Consider the following 15,948-nt stretch of genomic DNA (forward strand, 5'->3'; position numbering starts at 1 on the left):
TTCACCAGACATAATATTAATAACAACTGAAACACGAATTAATAGATCTTATTCTCTTAAAGTAGCATTCAACAATGAACAATGAATAGATTAGAAGAACAGATAATACTTTAAAACATGTACACCAAAAATCAACATTCAAGGAGCACAAATTCTATCAGCAACTCTCCATATAAAAACATGTAAAATATTTCACAAATAAATAAGTCACAATTTTTGAAACCCTCTTGCTATATTGTTAAAATATATTAACAGCAACCCACTATTTGAAACAAACAGACACGTTTGCCGACTACACACCTCTCTCCTGTTCAAAATTAATATTCATTATTAAACTTTATTCTCAAAACTTATATGAAAGAAAACTATGCAAATTTCTGCCTCCGTTCAACACTGGAAACTGAAACAATAAGACGAACTGCATAAATATTTATATTGCATATATATACTGCAATACTCACGAACTTAAACTGCTGCTTAAGAAAAACTGTACCATGAAATTATGAGACACGTAAATTAAGCTGCTAGCCGGAGGTAGGGACAAGCTGGAACTGACGTAAAATACTATAAATCTTGCGCTAGTGTTGTCATTTTGAGATTCCAAATCCTAGCACCATTTCAGCCATAATTATGGAATAATGTTTAACAAAGTAAAGTCATATTGCACATATATTAATAACTTCTTCCTGCTTGGTGAAACCATCACCAAAGCCTACAGTTTCAACAAGTTCTGGTTCATTGTCACACATAGGACATAGTTTGTTTCTTATTTTTGAGGACCTCATCCAAATAATCAGATTATAGCGTTCTCCAGATTGAATTGATTTAGCCCCATGCATATGTTGTCCTCTGTGTAATAAGCCTGTGTATCTGATATGTTGATAGCCTTTGTATTGTGTTCCGGCATTGTGTTTTGTTCTCATGTCACCAAAATATAGGTCACCTCCAGTAAAATCCTTGCCTAAGGCTACATTAATTGTCACTTCAGCATTGTCATAGTGAAAGTTGAGGTCAAGGTCTTCTCCCATCTTGTACTTGACAACGAATGCTTTATGTGAGTCAAGGTCATCACCACCACAATCAGGATACAGATAAGCTGTTATCGGTTGAAGATACTTTTCTCGTAATGGTATCAAAAACTCTTCATCAAATCCAATTTCATTTAGTAATAGCTGTTAAAAAAATTATTCTAACATTACTATATTTAATCAAATTAAGATGATATTAAGGTACAAGTTGAATAGACCACTTTCGAGTTCATCCGTCACCGGGAAAAACTTGTTAATTATACGCGCCTTTATCACCATCATTTGTGCGTTTAGGGGCGTTGTCTCTTCCCTTCCAATGTGGAGCGAGTGGTTGGAAAACTCTAATTCTATATTGTACGAATTATTGGGCAAATTGAATTCTCAAAATTGACAATCAACACTGCTTTCATTAGGGAATTGTCAGAAAGTACCTACAAAGAAACTATTATTTCTAGTTTATCCTGCACAAAGACGATCACTAAGACGCTCGATGAACGTAAATAGTACAGGGATACAGGCAACCCCCTCTATCTGGTAAATGACGTCATAAAGGCGTGCATAATTGACGAGTTTTTGCCGGTGACGGATGAACTCGAAAGTGGTCTATTAACAAACAATGGGCAAATGAAGAATACATGAAAGCTATTGACTCATTTGACCAACAAAGACAGTTTATGGTATGTCTATTATGAAGCAAGTCTTGAGAGTACCTGAGTATCTAATAGATTTTCTTTTTATAATTTACCAGCTAATTGCTTAAAATGCTTCAAAAAATCTCCTGACACTATTGTTAAGCTGTAAACATATCATCTATGGGTAGTTAAATACTAATTTGGATTGCAGTATGTAGAAAGCTGAAGGCCAGTCTTGGTTCTCATTACCTGGGTCAATTTTGTCTTTGATAACATTGATGTACTCTTCAGCAATAAGGTTTATCAACATGTTTTAGGCATTCCTTTAAGCCAATTGTGCCCCTTTAAAAGCTGACTAGTTCTAGTACTGTTATAAATCACAGTTTAAAATTAAACTCATCACAGACCAGAAAAATAAAATACCATTCGGGAAAGTTATTGATCTTTTAAAATAAAATCACATGAAACACAATTTTTATATACATATGCACATTCATTGATCTACAATCTGTCAATTACTGTATCTTGGCATTGCAAAAGTCCTGTTTTTTTTAATATTTAGCCAATGATTCAAACAAATAAATACACATTTTAACTTTTGAAATTTTGAATTAAGGAAAATTTTATTAAAATGTGTTTAAATAAAAACAAATGTGCAATTCCAGTATTTTAACTGGAAATATTAGTTCAGATAAATTTATTGTGATAAATTTGTAAGATCAATTATCTCCCTTACCAGATGTTGGTAATTTAGTTTGATTATCTCCCCTTAAATTTTTTCATACAAATAATTTTCAAAATAAGAATTTGTGCTCACAAGATAGACATATTGAAAAACAAATTATTCCCTTTATAGAAATATATATATTTTTTTTTTATAAAATTTACATTTAAAGTAAGTTACCCCATAGTTATTCATGGTATTTGGTCTGGCTTTTGGACAATCACTGGCTTCAAAATTTTCAAGTTCTTCCATCATAAGTTTACAGTATTCTTCAGTAAAGACAGGTAATGTATAGCATTTCGCAGCTGAAATTATACACTTTAACATCTAAATACTTGTGACAAATACAAATACTTGGTCTGAGTAAATATTTTAATTTTAATTAATTTTGAGAAAAGGTGAAAGAGAGCCCTGCTTTCAGCCTAAGGAATTAAGTGATGATGAAATCATTTTTTTAAAATAATAAATTAAGTCTGTAAGGATGTGGTTTGAGTGCAAATGAGACAACTCTCCATCCAAGTGGTAATTAAATGTAAAAGTAAACCATTAAAAGTCAAAGTACAGCCTTCAATTTACCCAGAGCCTTGGATGACACCAAAAAAGCAACCTATAAAGGGCCCCAAAAATGATGTGTGTAAAACCATTCAAACAGGAAGACCATCTGTATAATCTATGAAAATGGAGAAATGAGAAACACTTATAAAACACATCTACCACTGAACAAAAGGTTCCTGACTGCATGGTCTTCCTAAATATGCATAAAAAAATTGCCACTTGACTTAAAATTATAATTGATCAATAAAATTGATAAAAATACCTAATCATCTCATTCAGTATATATATATATCCTCCAAGTAAAAATTAGTGATTAAATATTTAAGTAATTAATTCTTTGGTTACATCTTCTAACATCAGACTCAGACTTCTCTTGAACTGAATTTTAATGTGCGTATTGTTATGCGTTTACTTTTCTACATTGGCTAGAGGTATATAGGTAGAGGGTTGAGATCTCACAAACATGTTTAACCACGCCGCATTTTTGCGCCTGTCCCAAGTCAGGAGCCTCTGGCCTTTGTTAGTCTTGTATTATTTTAAGTTTGGTTTCTTGTGTACAATTTTGAAATTAGTATGGCGTTCATCACTGAACTAGTATATATTTGTGTAGGGGCCAGGTGAAGGACGCCTCGGGGTGCGAGAATTTCTCGCTACATTGAAGACCTGTTGGTGACCTTCTGCTGTTGTTTTTTTCTTTGGACAGGTTGTTGTCTCTTTGACACATTCCCCATTTCCATTCTCAATTTTACAAGTTCTAAATTAAGTATTTTTGTTCACACCTGGTCCATTCTGGATCTTATTAATGACATCAGAACAGGTAGTTTTGGAATCCTGACAAAACTTCACTAAGCTGATAAAATCTGGAGATAAAAATTCTTCCTAGAAAATAAAAATATTTATAATTAATAGTTTGGAACAAATGTAACAGTGATTTTTTTCCACATTCCAATGGAATAAACAAATTAGTGAGAAGAAGGATTACACTTAAAAAAACAAGCAAAATTACTTCTTTATGAACACATCTTACAAAAGAAAACATATTTTAACAATCAGAAAATAGTTAACGTAGAACTCACTGAAGCAGGAATTTTGACAATTTTAAATAGCAATTCCAAATATATACCATACCTTTAACTTAAAAATCTGAGGATGCTTGGGAATATATTTGTCTTGTATAAGTTTCCTTCTTTCCAAGTACGCTTGACCAAGAGTTTCCCTTCTATGCAATTCTTTCTTAACCTACAAAAAAAACACCAATAAAATAATTCCCAACAGCTTGCAATTATGGAATTAATATTGAGAGATCAAGTATAAATGCATTTAAATCAGCAAAAGTAGCTATATATTTCTTTTATAAACCAAGATTGACAGCAAGCAATTAAAATACTGGTTCTAACTGATTTAGATAAATATTAACGGGCGCATTTCATTTGCGCCAATTTTTAAAAAATCAAACCTTTCATTTGCGCCACAAGGTTATATATCATTTGCGCCAAAAAAAAAACACCTGCATTTGCGCCATTTTACAGGTATGACAGGTAATATAACAGAAAAGTTAAATATTATTGACGATTTATTTTGTTTTTTGTTTGTACATAACTCTCCCTGGATATATGTGTGAGTTCATACTCATTTCTAATACAAAACTTTTGGTAAATGGTTATCATCATTTTTTGGGTTACCATAACCGCCTGATCAAATTGAAGACTGCTTCGTAGAAGACATTATGACTGAATCTCCAACTGATAGCAGATGCATAAAATTTGCTGACTATTCAAAAGAACCAACAATGCACATTTTAATGAACAATTTTGTTCAAAACATCCAAACATGTTTTTTTATGTTGACGTAAAGAAGATTCAGGCTACAACGTACATCAAAATGAGATCTATGGACACACCGGCTGCAGTACGACGATGGGAGAAAGAGAAAATTAACTGACTATCTTATGGAGAAATATGGCATGCACCTAAGAGGGGAAATTTCAAGACATGACTACATCAAGACCGTTGCTTATGAATTTTGTGCCAGAACAGACTTGTAACTTTACTATAGTGCTAACAAATGTCTCAATAATGTACTCCAGTGTATAGTGCTTTCTTTTCTGTTTGTAACAAGGTTTTAACATTACTTGTATGATTTTACCAAGGTTTTATTCAGGTTTTAACATTACTTGTATGATTTTAGCATTACTTGTATGATTTTATCTAGGTTTTAGAATAACTTGTATGATTTTATCGAGGTTTTAGCATAACTTGTATGATTTTATGATAACTGATTTCTGAGGAATATGTTTAAAACTTTCTTTATTATTAAAAGATTTTTTTTTTTAAATTATGTTTTATATTATTATTACCTGTATCTACATCTATTTACCTGTACTTACCTGTAATATTGGCGCAAATGAAAGATTTAGTTTTTGGCGCAAATGAAATATGGTTTGTGGCGCAAATGAAATGCCAATTGGCGCAAAAGCAAAGCACCGATATTAACAGTATCATGATTAAATGTACTTATCATTGGGGGATTAAAATTCTTTACCTATATATGGTGTTCCAATAGAAATGCAACCCTTACATTTAACTAAGATATATAAGATTTTAACAAAATAAAATTCCAAAATTTTTAACCAAATTTTTTTTAATTTACACATCCAATTGCAAATTCCCATCATAATGAACCCCTATAAATATTATATAGATACATGTTTAAACTATTAAAGTAAAAAAAAAAATGCTTTGAATCAAACAATCATTTAAATCATTCAAACAATGATGTCAGATGATCAGGCTGATAGCAGATGTTTTTTTTATGTTAATTGTTACATTTCTAAGCTCCCATCTGGTGTTACAAAATTAAAATGCTAATTATAAGATACTGATAATGATACCTCATTCAAAACTTCCTTGATCTGATCTTCTGTTGCACATCCTTTATTTCTTAATGTCTAAAAAATCAAAAAAAATCAGTTACAACATTCAAAATTGCATAAAAAATGTCAAATTAATACACCAAAACATGCCTTTACCAGCTATTTCATGCAAAGTTAAACACTTGGTAAATGATGTATATAGCCAAATTGAGGTTGAGCTAGAGACAATCACACAAATGTACAGGAAAATGCAAAAATATGATATTAAATTATATATATGAAAGTGACAATAGGACCCAACATATTACTAATCCTCTTTGGAATGGGGTTATAACAAAGAGAAAAAAATGGTTTCATAAAAAGTAAAAGAATCCTCGTATTATGGGTTTTAAAGCTATTAGGAATACATTGTGACATCAAAATGTCAACATACATGTATAATGTGAACTGCCTAACCAGAAGTTCCTCTACAAACTTCGCTTTAAACAATGCCATAATATCTGCTCAAATATTCCATACATTTTATTATATTAGGAACATTTACTGTAATATTTATTCCAGTAAAAATAATATTCCAGAATACTTTTTTCCATTTGGAACTTATATTTCGTGACAATAATTTTCATTGAAAAGCATGCATCAGCAAGAATTTACATGACGTATGAACTCATATAATCTGACATCTATGATCTGACAAAGCCATCTTTCCATATACTCATAGAAACCTGAAGGTCAATATATTAGGTAGTATAATGCCCTTTACCGTCCGGTGTGAACACAGGCACTTGTCTCAAAAAAAAAATTCCTGTATACCTTAATATAACACAAGATACTTAACTTAATTTTTGAATAATGACACCCAGTCCCAAATTCCCGTTATTTTTCTCATTTCTCGGTTGTCAAACCTACTTAAACTTAATATGCCGTAAATCTAAATTGATTTATCTACACAATGGTATATGACACGACTATCATTGTTGTTGGGATCATTAGTAGCAGGCCTCAGAAGTCGGTCAACAGAATATTTTTTTGCATTCGTCTCAATTTTTGGCAACACACAGCCCGCAGTGATTGAATTATTATAAAAAATTGTTAAAATAAAAACTGTTAGCTTCCCTCTGACTATGAATTATTACCTTTATTGTAAATTCTTTACAGATTATGTGAAACAAACCCAAATAAGTTTGTTATGAAACACACGTGTACACAACAACACTAATGTAGAGTTATAAATTGACCAAAGTTTCCCACATTTATTTTTAGCCAGAGGATTGACCAATGAGAATTCCAGTATAAAATTACATGCGGACTGGGTGTTGCCAAAAAATTAGACGAATGTAAAAAAAAACATCCTGTTGACCGATTTCTGAGGCCTGCTTCTAATGATCCCAACAACAATGATAGTCGTGTCATATACCATTGTGTAGATAAATCAATTTAGATTTACGGCATATTAAGTTTCAGTAGGTTTGACAACCGAGAAATAAAAAAAATAACGGGAATTTGGGACTGGGTGTCATTATTCAAAAATTAAGTTAAGTATCTTGTGTTATATTAAGGTATACAGGAATATTTTTTTTGAGACAAGTGCCTGTGGGTGTGAAACAGCCATTTATGTCTAATGTTAGCGTCAAATTTATTAAAATTTTATGGTTATACTTCAAAATATCCTTTTGCATGATTTGCAGAGGTCTCTAATAATATGGGGACGAAGTCCCCAATAACAGTAGAAAATTCAATAAAAAAAAAAGATTTGGGAAAATTTCCCGAATTTTTCATTGACTAATGAACTCAAAATCATTCAATTTTTTTTATGTCATGTTTTGAAATCCCGGACCTGCGCAGAAATCTACAAGTTACTTCCTTTTTCCGGTTTTGTTTGTATGAATCTTTTTAAAGTAAAATATATATTTACCAGTCTATTAAGAGGGGGGGGCAAGGGGGGCCCCATAACAGCAAAACAGTGAATTGATTTGGTGAAAAACAGATAACAATGAATTGAAAAGGGATAATAACAGATAACAGTGAATGAAATAGGAAAATAAATCTGTCCAGGACCAATCCAGTAGATGACTCGTAGATCTTAGTTTATAACTTGTGGTATGGACCTAGAAAATTGTTATTTGTGTAAACAAGACGTTTTGGCTGTTGAGGCAGTTCTGCCTTCAATGGTTGATTGTTTTCCATAACTGCAATAAGTTATAGTATGGATGTTGAATTTTTATAAACGAAATTTCTATTTTATTTTTTTGCTATAGGGATATTTTTTATCTAAGGCATTTGAGGGATCAATTTTTAATGATTTAGTGACACTTTATTATCAATTTGACTTTTAGATAAAAAAAAATCTGAAAAGCAATATATATACTTTACAAGCAATAAAAAAATAATTCATGCACAATATATTTTTTTTATCTGATGACCTCATGATAAAACTTACTTATAAAATACAAAAATACCCAGATCAGTGGAGACAGGACATGTAACTGAAACACGCAAGCCATTTATGGTTATTCTGATAATAGAAATTGACTCAAGTGACAATTCTGATAGTATAATATCAATTGGACCTAGTGAAAATTTGGATGACACCAAGAGAAACACCAATCATGTATCTTATGTGAAATTATAGAATATGGAAAATTTGGGTACAGCATTGGAGAAGCTGTAGGATTTTAAAAAGGGTATTTGTCGAAAAATTAATCTGAAGACACATCTTTATTTGCATCAATGGTTCCTGAGCTTCAATTCGCCATGTGAAGCAGTTAAAAAGCTTTTAAAAATATGGTGGTCAGGGTTCTCTTTCGTGTAAATGAAAAGAGAGGGAGTACAAATGTAGCACTTAAAATAAAAATGCTAAAAGAAAAAAATGTTGTATAATTCCCAAAGCCATAATTCAAACCCACACCACTTAGTAATGTAAAACAATTCAAAGGAGAAAACTAACTGCCTTATTTATCCACAAAATAGTGAACGAGAAACTTAGTGGCACAGTAACAAACTACAACCACTGAATCCAGGCTCCCGGCTGACATGAAAATAGGCACATACAAAATGAAACTGCGTCAACTTAGCATGCTAGTAGTTGTGTAATGCTCCCCTAATCAGGGACAGTGGTGTAATAGTACAACATAAAGATTATTATGTGGTCATTGAATATGTTAATATATATAATATATATATATACATCGTAAGAAGATGTGGTCAGAGTGCCAATGAGACTATTATCCATTCAAATCACAATTTTCAATTATCTTCAATTTCTACAGAAGATTGGCTGTCAAAATGCTAACATTCCAATTTTCAATAACAGTTAACAGCAAATAGATTCTCACAATAACAGATAACAAAATAGAAAAAAAGTCCTATAACAGCTAACAAAGAATAAGACAATAACAGCTAACAGTAAATATATTTTCAAAATAACAGATAACAAAGAATTAATCAAAGTACTGAAGTACTGAACATCGGATGACCGCAGCTTCTTGTGGATGGTCAAAAGCGCATGTCACAGAAACAGATCACATCTCTATACCTGAAACTTGGGTTAATTTACAGAGATATTTTTTTCTGATAGAAGTTCATGCTTGGATGATGAATAAATGACAGGAAATTCAACTTCACTGAAGTTGAATTTCAATCACCGTAATAACTATTATATTGTAGTGCAAGAAATCAGTATACCTTGGACTATTATACTTATATAATAATAGTCGTAGAGAATACACTGGTTTGTTGTTATATATATTATTAATATTACGATTGCATGTATATATAATTTTCATCTATTTGTATATGATAATTCTATTCTACTATTATTATAGTGCAGTGCAAGTGCATGGTGGACACTCTTCTGTAAAAAAATCAAAGCCTTAAAGGCTGTAAAAGCAATTGCTGCCATGTTAATGTTTTGGGGACTTTTTTTTTCATCTACATGTATAAGAATTAAACCTGACAGGACATGGTTGTCTAGTGAAAAGCAAGAAGGTTTTGACTTTATATCAATAAAAGACTTAAGCAGGAAATCATTTTTAATATGTTTTATATTTCACAAGGAGACAACAAGTTTACCAGGCTTAAGTTGGGGGTAATTATGGATTATCCCCTGGTAGTGTTTGTAACTGGGCAATAATTACTTTTATTTATTTAATTTTAACAATTTTCATAATTAATTTAAATTAACCATTCAGTTAAAACATTTCACCTTTCGAGACGCTAATGTTGAAAAATGGGACAGAAATAAAATAACTTACAAGACATAAACATGTAAAAAATAAATATATATTTCAGCTTACTAAAAATATTTTCATAGTGTTACTTTGACATCATTTCTTAAAACTATGTCCCACACATAATTGTTCATTTGATATGTGTCATCCTCATGCGATACGAGAAGTTTTCATGTCGCTAAATAGTCTTCTTGTCGCTTAATTTATTCTTCTTGTCTGTTCTTGACGCTTCTTGTCGCTAAAATTCTTCTTGTCGTTATTAGTGAGACCGCTATTTTTAGATTACAGGTGGTCATTTTACACTACACGTATAACCTGTGTAGTGATTTTTATTTTACGATAAATTTATGAATGAACGATAATTTTATGAATGAACAAGAGCACCTGACCTCTTTCTGAAACACCAATTAAAAATGTAAAATCGTATTTATTAAGATATAATTCAGTCAAATTTTCACCACTAAATCAACAACTGAAATGATTCCATATTTTGTTGAAACATCGTACAACCGGAGAACAGAAATCGCAGGTATGAAAATGCACTTTTTTCACTGGTGTTGAAAACCCAAAACTAATTTGACTATAATGTATGAATGACGGAAATTTAAGCGATAACAATACATCGGAGTGACCTCAAGGTCATCCTCTGTAAAAAGCCCCATAACAGCATAACAGTTAAACCCCTTGCCCCCCCTTATTAAAGATAGGAAGAAACGCAATACCAATTTCATTTTTAATAATTCCTTGATATGAATAAACGTCACCTGATGATAGCGTTTCTTTGGTTACATTGCATATGACGTCATAACTTAAATAACGTTACAACTAAAATCCTCAACAACAGAACCAAAATCGGAAACGTTACTGTATTTCCGTTTCTTTTTTATAACAAATATTTAAGTTACAAAAAAATAATTCATCCAGACTTCGTCCCCATTTACAGGTAATGCCTGCCTCATATTAATCATCACCATTATTTTTGGAAAAAAATTTACAGAATAAGGTGACTATCAAAATTTTACATATTTTATCGTCATGCACCAAAATAACCTTTAAGTTCGTCATTTGGAAAGAATTTTTACAGTTCTTCGTCATGAAAGAACTCCCATTACCACCCTCTTATAAGTTATAATTTTATTAAATATTTCATTACTCCAATGATAATTCGTATACAAATCCTTTTATCTGTTAAATTTTGATACAATAAAAATAAGTGTGTAAACGATTAAGGTGTGAATCTTTACTTTTAAATATTGGTCCAAAAGCTGTTGTTCTGATGTAAACACTACGTGGGTGTTGTATTTCTTTAAGAAAAAGTTGTGTGAGTAAAAGCAACTGCAGACGAAAAATCTCTTCATTGCAGAAGATGCTTTTTCATTCAATACAGTGTTTGGCCTTGTAATGAAAATATCCTATTTGACAAAACGTTTAAAAGATTTTATAATTCATCCTTCTCTAGACTTTTCATTACTTATACCGACGAGTGCCGGTATCACGAATGGAAATAAATGTCTGCGCCCATGTAAAAATGCAAAAATGACACAAAACTCTGAAAATCTACCTGATGATGTTTGGCTGGTAAAAAATTACAATTAAGCAATAAGATTAAAGTAAAGCATCTGAAACATAAAGTTCTTAATGACATGTTTTTGTTGTCATTCTTTTTATTTCATTCAAAAGGATCCTATTTTTTTTTTTTTATCTTCATGACATTGAAAGATTTTACTCTTTTAAACAAACCAAATAATCTGTCTTGTCCAATGGATGGGAGCATGTCGCAGTTGCTATCGACTCCAGTCTCAATTCACTAAGATTGTCGGTTTTCCTACTGAATAATGGTGGTTTTCTCAAAGCGCTGCAGCTTCCTCCACCATAGCTGCGGTATCGTAGCTCTTTAGGTCCTTTTGTTATTTTTTGAATATATGCGGACTTAGGTCCTTTTGTTATTTTTTGACTATTTGCGGTCCGCAAAATATTCCAAATTACAATTTTAACAGTTTAGTATATAAATCAAGCTATATGATAATCATGGTATGTCTGTTTTACAGATAAGGGAATGTGACATCTATAAAGAAGAATTTGACACTTGTAAAAGTAAGTAAATTTGAACCTAACAACTTGAACTAAACGGAGGTAAATGGATACTCAATTCATTTAGTTTTAGTGTTCTAAAACCTTTCCAAAATTGTCATGTATGCTGTCTCAAATGGGAGGAAGAACAGGTATAGTTTAGTCAACAGTAAACATAACTACATAATTAACAAACAAGTTAAGTAAACACACCATGAAATTATGCATTTATTCATAATTCCGGTACATTACGTTTGCGCACATTACCATTACATTTGCGCACAGCTTATGGTTAAATTTGCACGCATTTTTTGACAGGTAAAATCAGGTAAACTCAGGTAAAATGCAGATTCTAGTACTCATTTATTTATTAATTTGTTTAATTATTTACAAGTATCAGCACCCCTTCCGTGAGTATAAGTCTCATAAGGCAGGGGAAAAAAAAGAGAAAACCGCATATTTTTTTCGATTTTCAGTTATAATTCAACAAGTCAAAGGTGTTTGCAAAATTTTAAGAAAATCTGTGACATAGCCCATTTATTTTAACTTGATCTTAAGCTATAACGGAGTTTATACTTGGTTTTAGAATTCAATATGAACAATATATAATTTGGATTAACAAACTTTTTTTTTAATTTAATTTTAATTTTTATTTTTACCTGAGATTACTTGTAAAATGAATGCGCGCAAATGTAATCAAAAGCTGCGTGCAAACGTAAAACATTTTAATCCCCAAATGCGCGCAAACGTAGTGCACCCCATAATTCAGTCTGACGAAAAAGTATGAACAGAAGTTTGGTATGGTTTCTTAAAATTCATGGTATTTAAAAAGATATATTCAATTAACTTCTTCTTGTACTATAGCTATACTGAGATCATCAGAATGGATAGCAATTCATACTTAGAATTGGAGATGAGGAAAAGGACACTCTAAATATAAAAAAAGAAGATGTGGTATGATTGCCAATATAAAGACAACTCACAAGAGACCAAATGACACAGTAATCAACAACTACAGGTCAACCTTCAACAATGAGCAAAGCCCATATTGTATATTCAGCTATAAAAGGCCAAGAAATGATAAGTGATAAATGTAAAACAATTAAAGCAATAGATATAATGGCCTAATTATTTATATGTACAAAAAATGATTGAAAAACTAATATGCAACCCATCAAAATACATGAACAAGAACCACTGAATTACAGGCTCTTGCCTTGGGACAGGCACATTCAGAATGTGGCTGGGTTAAAGTCTAATGTCAACCCTGGTACTCTTATGTGTTTACATGGTATGAAAGGACTCTTGAATAGAAGATCATATATCTAACTTTGAACTTAAACGTTCCATTATTTTTCTTATAAGTAACCCTGTCATTGGTGGATCCAAAGGGGCTGAACAATGCATTTGAATGGAAATATAGTTGGAACCCCCCTTTGTCCTGGGTTAGGACCCCCACCTTTTCAAATGGCTAGATCCGCCCCTGCCTGTGTTATTAGAATTTTTTGTTTTATTACAGGTCGTAAAGGTAGGAGACACCAGTGGTATACATTAGGATGTAAATTAGATTGTTCTAAATGGGAAGATGACTACAAGAACTGTTTACTGTATACAAATTCCAATGATGCAGAAGCTGCTGTAAGTCTATTATTCTGGTTTGATTGACTGGTTGATTCACATTATGAGCTACCGGCTAATAGTTCAAAGGCATAAGAAGATGTGGTATAAGTGCCGATGAGACAACTCTACATCAAAGTTACAATTTGTAAAAGTGGTCTAATATAGGTCAAAGTACGGTCTTCTAGTTGGAGCCTTGGCTCACACCAATCAGCAAGCTATAAGAACAGTAGGTTATTTAGACTGTCACTAGAAAATAAGGATATGTTAGATAGGGACCAAAATTTTGCTTAGTGACATGTCACCTATGGACCCCTCAGATGGATGTTGCAAGAGTTTTTCAACATGCAAGCGAGAATTGCACTCTCTCTTCACAAAGGCATAGGATTTATTTCGTCATCCTGAATGGATGTGACTGCTATTTATACATCCCACACTGCCAAACAGATGTGCCACTTAAGGAAAGGTTGAACTTCAGAAGCATGAGAAGACCACGTAATAACTTAATTCTATACCCTTGTCTGCCCTTGGTGTCTATTCTAGTTAGGGACTTAATTGAAGTAATATATTTTCCATAAGATAAGTCATATCCATAGAAGGACAGAACATTCTTTAGCAAGAAAGAAACAACAAATCAAAGTCAAACTTTATATGAGGGTAGTAATGACCTTTAGCGTCAGGCGTCAAACAATCATTTTCCGCTTCCGTTAGCGTCAAATTGGTTAACATTTTACTGTAATTCTTCAAAATATCCTTTTCGTGATTCGTCAGAGGTCGCAAATAATTATAGACCGTCATTATTGGAAAAAAAATAATGTGATTCGTTAAAATGAGTTAATGTTTATATCGTCTAAAAGAAAGTGTACATTTTATCGTCATACACCAATATATTCTGTTAACGTCATTTATGATTTAGCAAGAATTTTTACGGTTACTTATCATGAAGGTACACTCATTATGTCCTTCTTGTCCCTCTTTTTATATGATCTGTATCTGTAGATATAATACTTCTTTTAAAAAATAAAAATATTCTATTTTTTTCATTTCAGAATAAGATAATTGAAAATGAAAAAGAAAGGTATTTTGCAAGAAGAAAAGCATCATTAGCAAACAATATGTGGGAATATAGAGACAGTCCTCCGGAAGATTGGAACAAACCAGTACCAGGCTGGGAAAACAAAGTTTCATTGTTTAAAGCCTATAATATGGGCAAAACACCTATACCTCAAGAGGAAGAGAGGTCATGTACAATATTATGATGATGAATGTAATTAGGATTTTAAAATTGTATAGCAGTTGTTTTGTGGATTTGTTAAGCAAAAGTGAGACCTGATAGTTGTGTGTGTTTTTAAACTGTGAAATTCATGAAGTCTAAAGGAAGACTGTTAATTTTTAAAATGGTTGTCACATACCAGTACATGTACCTGGCTCGTCAACTCATTATAACAACTTTGACATCCATGTAATGTAGAACAAATATTATGCAAATTACAGGAGAGATCAATTTATTGTTTTATCTTTATTTACATATTCATTGAATTGCCATCCAGGCTTTGCGGACAGATGAAATGCATTTCCACCTATATAAAAAAGAAGATGTGGTATGATTGCCAATGAGACAACTATCCACAAAAGACCAAAATGACACATACATTAAAAACTATAGGTCACCGTATGGTCTTCAACAATGAGCAAAGCCCATACCGCATAGTCAGCTATAAAAGGTCCCGATTAGACAATGTAAAACAATTTAAACGAGAAAAATGGCCTTATTTCAGTAAAAAAAAAATGAACGAAAAACAAATATGTAACACATAAACAAACGATAACCACTGAATTACAGGCTCCTGACTTGAAACAGGCACATACATAAATAATGTGGCAGGGTTAAACATGTTAGCGGGATTCCAACCCTCCCCCTAACCTGGGACAGTGGTATAACCGTACAACATAAGAGCGAACTATAAAAATCTGTTGATTAGGCTTAACTCATCAGATAGACAAACTAGAGGCTCACCTTGGTCTGTGAATATTAAACAAACAACACAGATGGATTCATGACAAAATTGTGTTTTGGTGATAGTGATGTGTTTGTAGATCTTACTTTACTAAACATTCTTGCTGCTTACAATTATCTGTATCTATAATGAACTTGGTCCAGTTAGTTTCAGTGGAAAATGATGGTGAAAATTTACAAATTTTATGAAAATTGTTAAAATTT

The 15,948-nt window shown here is 31.9% G+C and overlaps 2 protein-coding genes across 2 annotated transcripts; one reads left to right on the forward strand and one right to left on the reverse strand.

The window, feature by feature from the left end:
- On the reverse strand, positions 1-11,550 carry LOC134712543 (2-oxoglutarate and iron-dependent oxygenase domain-containing protein 2-like). Its single transcript, XM_063574195.1, has 6 exons — positions 11,285-11,550; positions 5,830-5,886; positions 4,068-4,178; positions 3,719-3,818; positions 2,565-2,689; positions 1-1,172 (listed from the first exon to the last, which is right to left on the reverse strand). Exons 1-6 carry the CDS (start codon positions 11,396-11,398, stop codon positions 657-659), a joined length of 1,023 nt encoding a protein of 340 aa, XP_063430265.1. The 5' UTR covers positions 11,399-11,550; the 3' UTR covers positions 1-656.
- On the forward strand, positions 11,507-15,236 carry LOC134712547 (synaptic plasticity regulator PANTS-like). Its single transcript, XM_063574209.1, has 4 exons — positions 11,507-11,618; positions 12,089-12,134; positions 13,630-13,748; positions 14,777-15,236. Exons 1-4 carry the CDS (start codon positions 11,577-11,579, stop codon positions 14,984-14,986), a joined length of 417 nt encoding a protein of 138 aa, XP_063430279.1. The 5' UTR covers positions 11,507-11,576; the 3' UTR covers positions 14,987-15,236.
- Positions 15,237-15,948: the final 712 nt, after the last annotated feature.

Source organism: Mytilus trossulus, chromosome 1 (assembly GCF_036588685.1).
Source record: "Mytilus trossulus isolate FHL-02 chromosome 1, PNRI_Mtr1.1.1.hap1, whole genome shotgun sequence".
NCBI classification, from domain to species: Eukaryota; Metazoa; Mollusca; class Bivalvia; order Mytilida; family Mytilidae; genus Mytilus; species Mytilus trossulus.

What these genes read in the sequence shown, in the direction of transcription:
- LOC134712547 (XM_063574209.1), top strand. Translation starts at nt 11,577, where the DNA reads ATGACACAAAACTCTGAAAATCTACCTGATGATGTTTGGCTG. An exon ending in TACCTGATGATGTTTGGCTG is followed by an intron (nt 11,619 to 12,088) that starts GTAAAAAATTAC and finishes TCTGTTTTACAG; the next exon opens with ATAAGGGAATGTGACATCTA. An exon ending in AGAATTTGACACTTGTAAAA is followed by an intron (nt 12,135 to 13,629) that starts GTAAGTAAATTT and finishes GTTTTATTACAG; the next exon opens with GTCGTAAAGGTAGGAGACAC.
- LOC134712543 (XM_063574195.1), bottom strand. Translation starts at nt 11,398, where the DNA reads ATGAAGAGATTTTTCGTCTGCAGTTGCTTTTACTCACACAACTTTTTC. An exon ending in CTCAGATTTTTAAGTTAAAG is followed by an intron (nt 3,819 to 4,067) that starts GTATGGTATATA and finishes TTTATTTTCTAG; the next exon opens with GAAGAATTTTTATCTCCAGA. An exon ending in ATACCATGAATAACTATGGG is followed by an intron (nt 1,173 to 2,564) that starts GTAACTTACTTT and finishes TTTTTTTAACAG; the next exon opens with CTATTACTAAATGAAATTGG.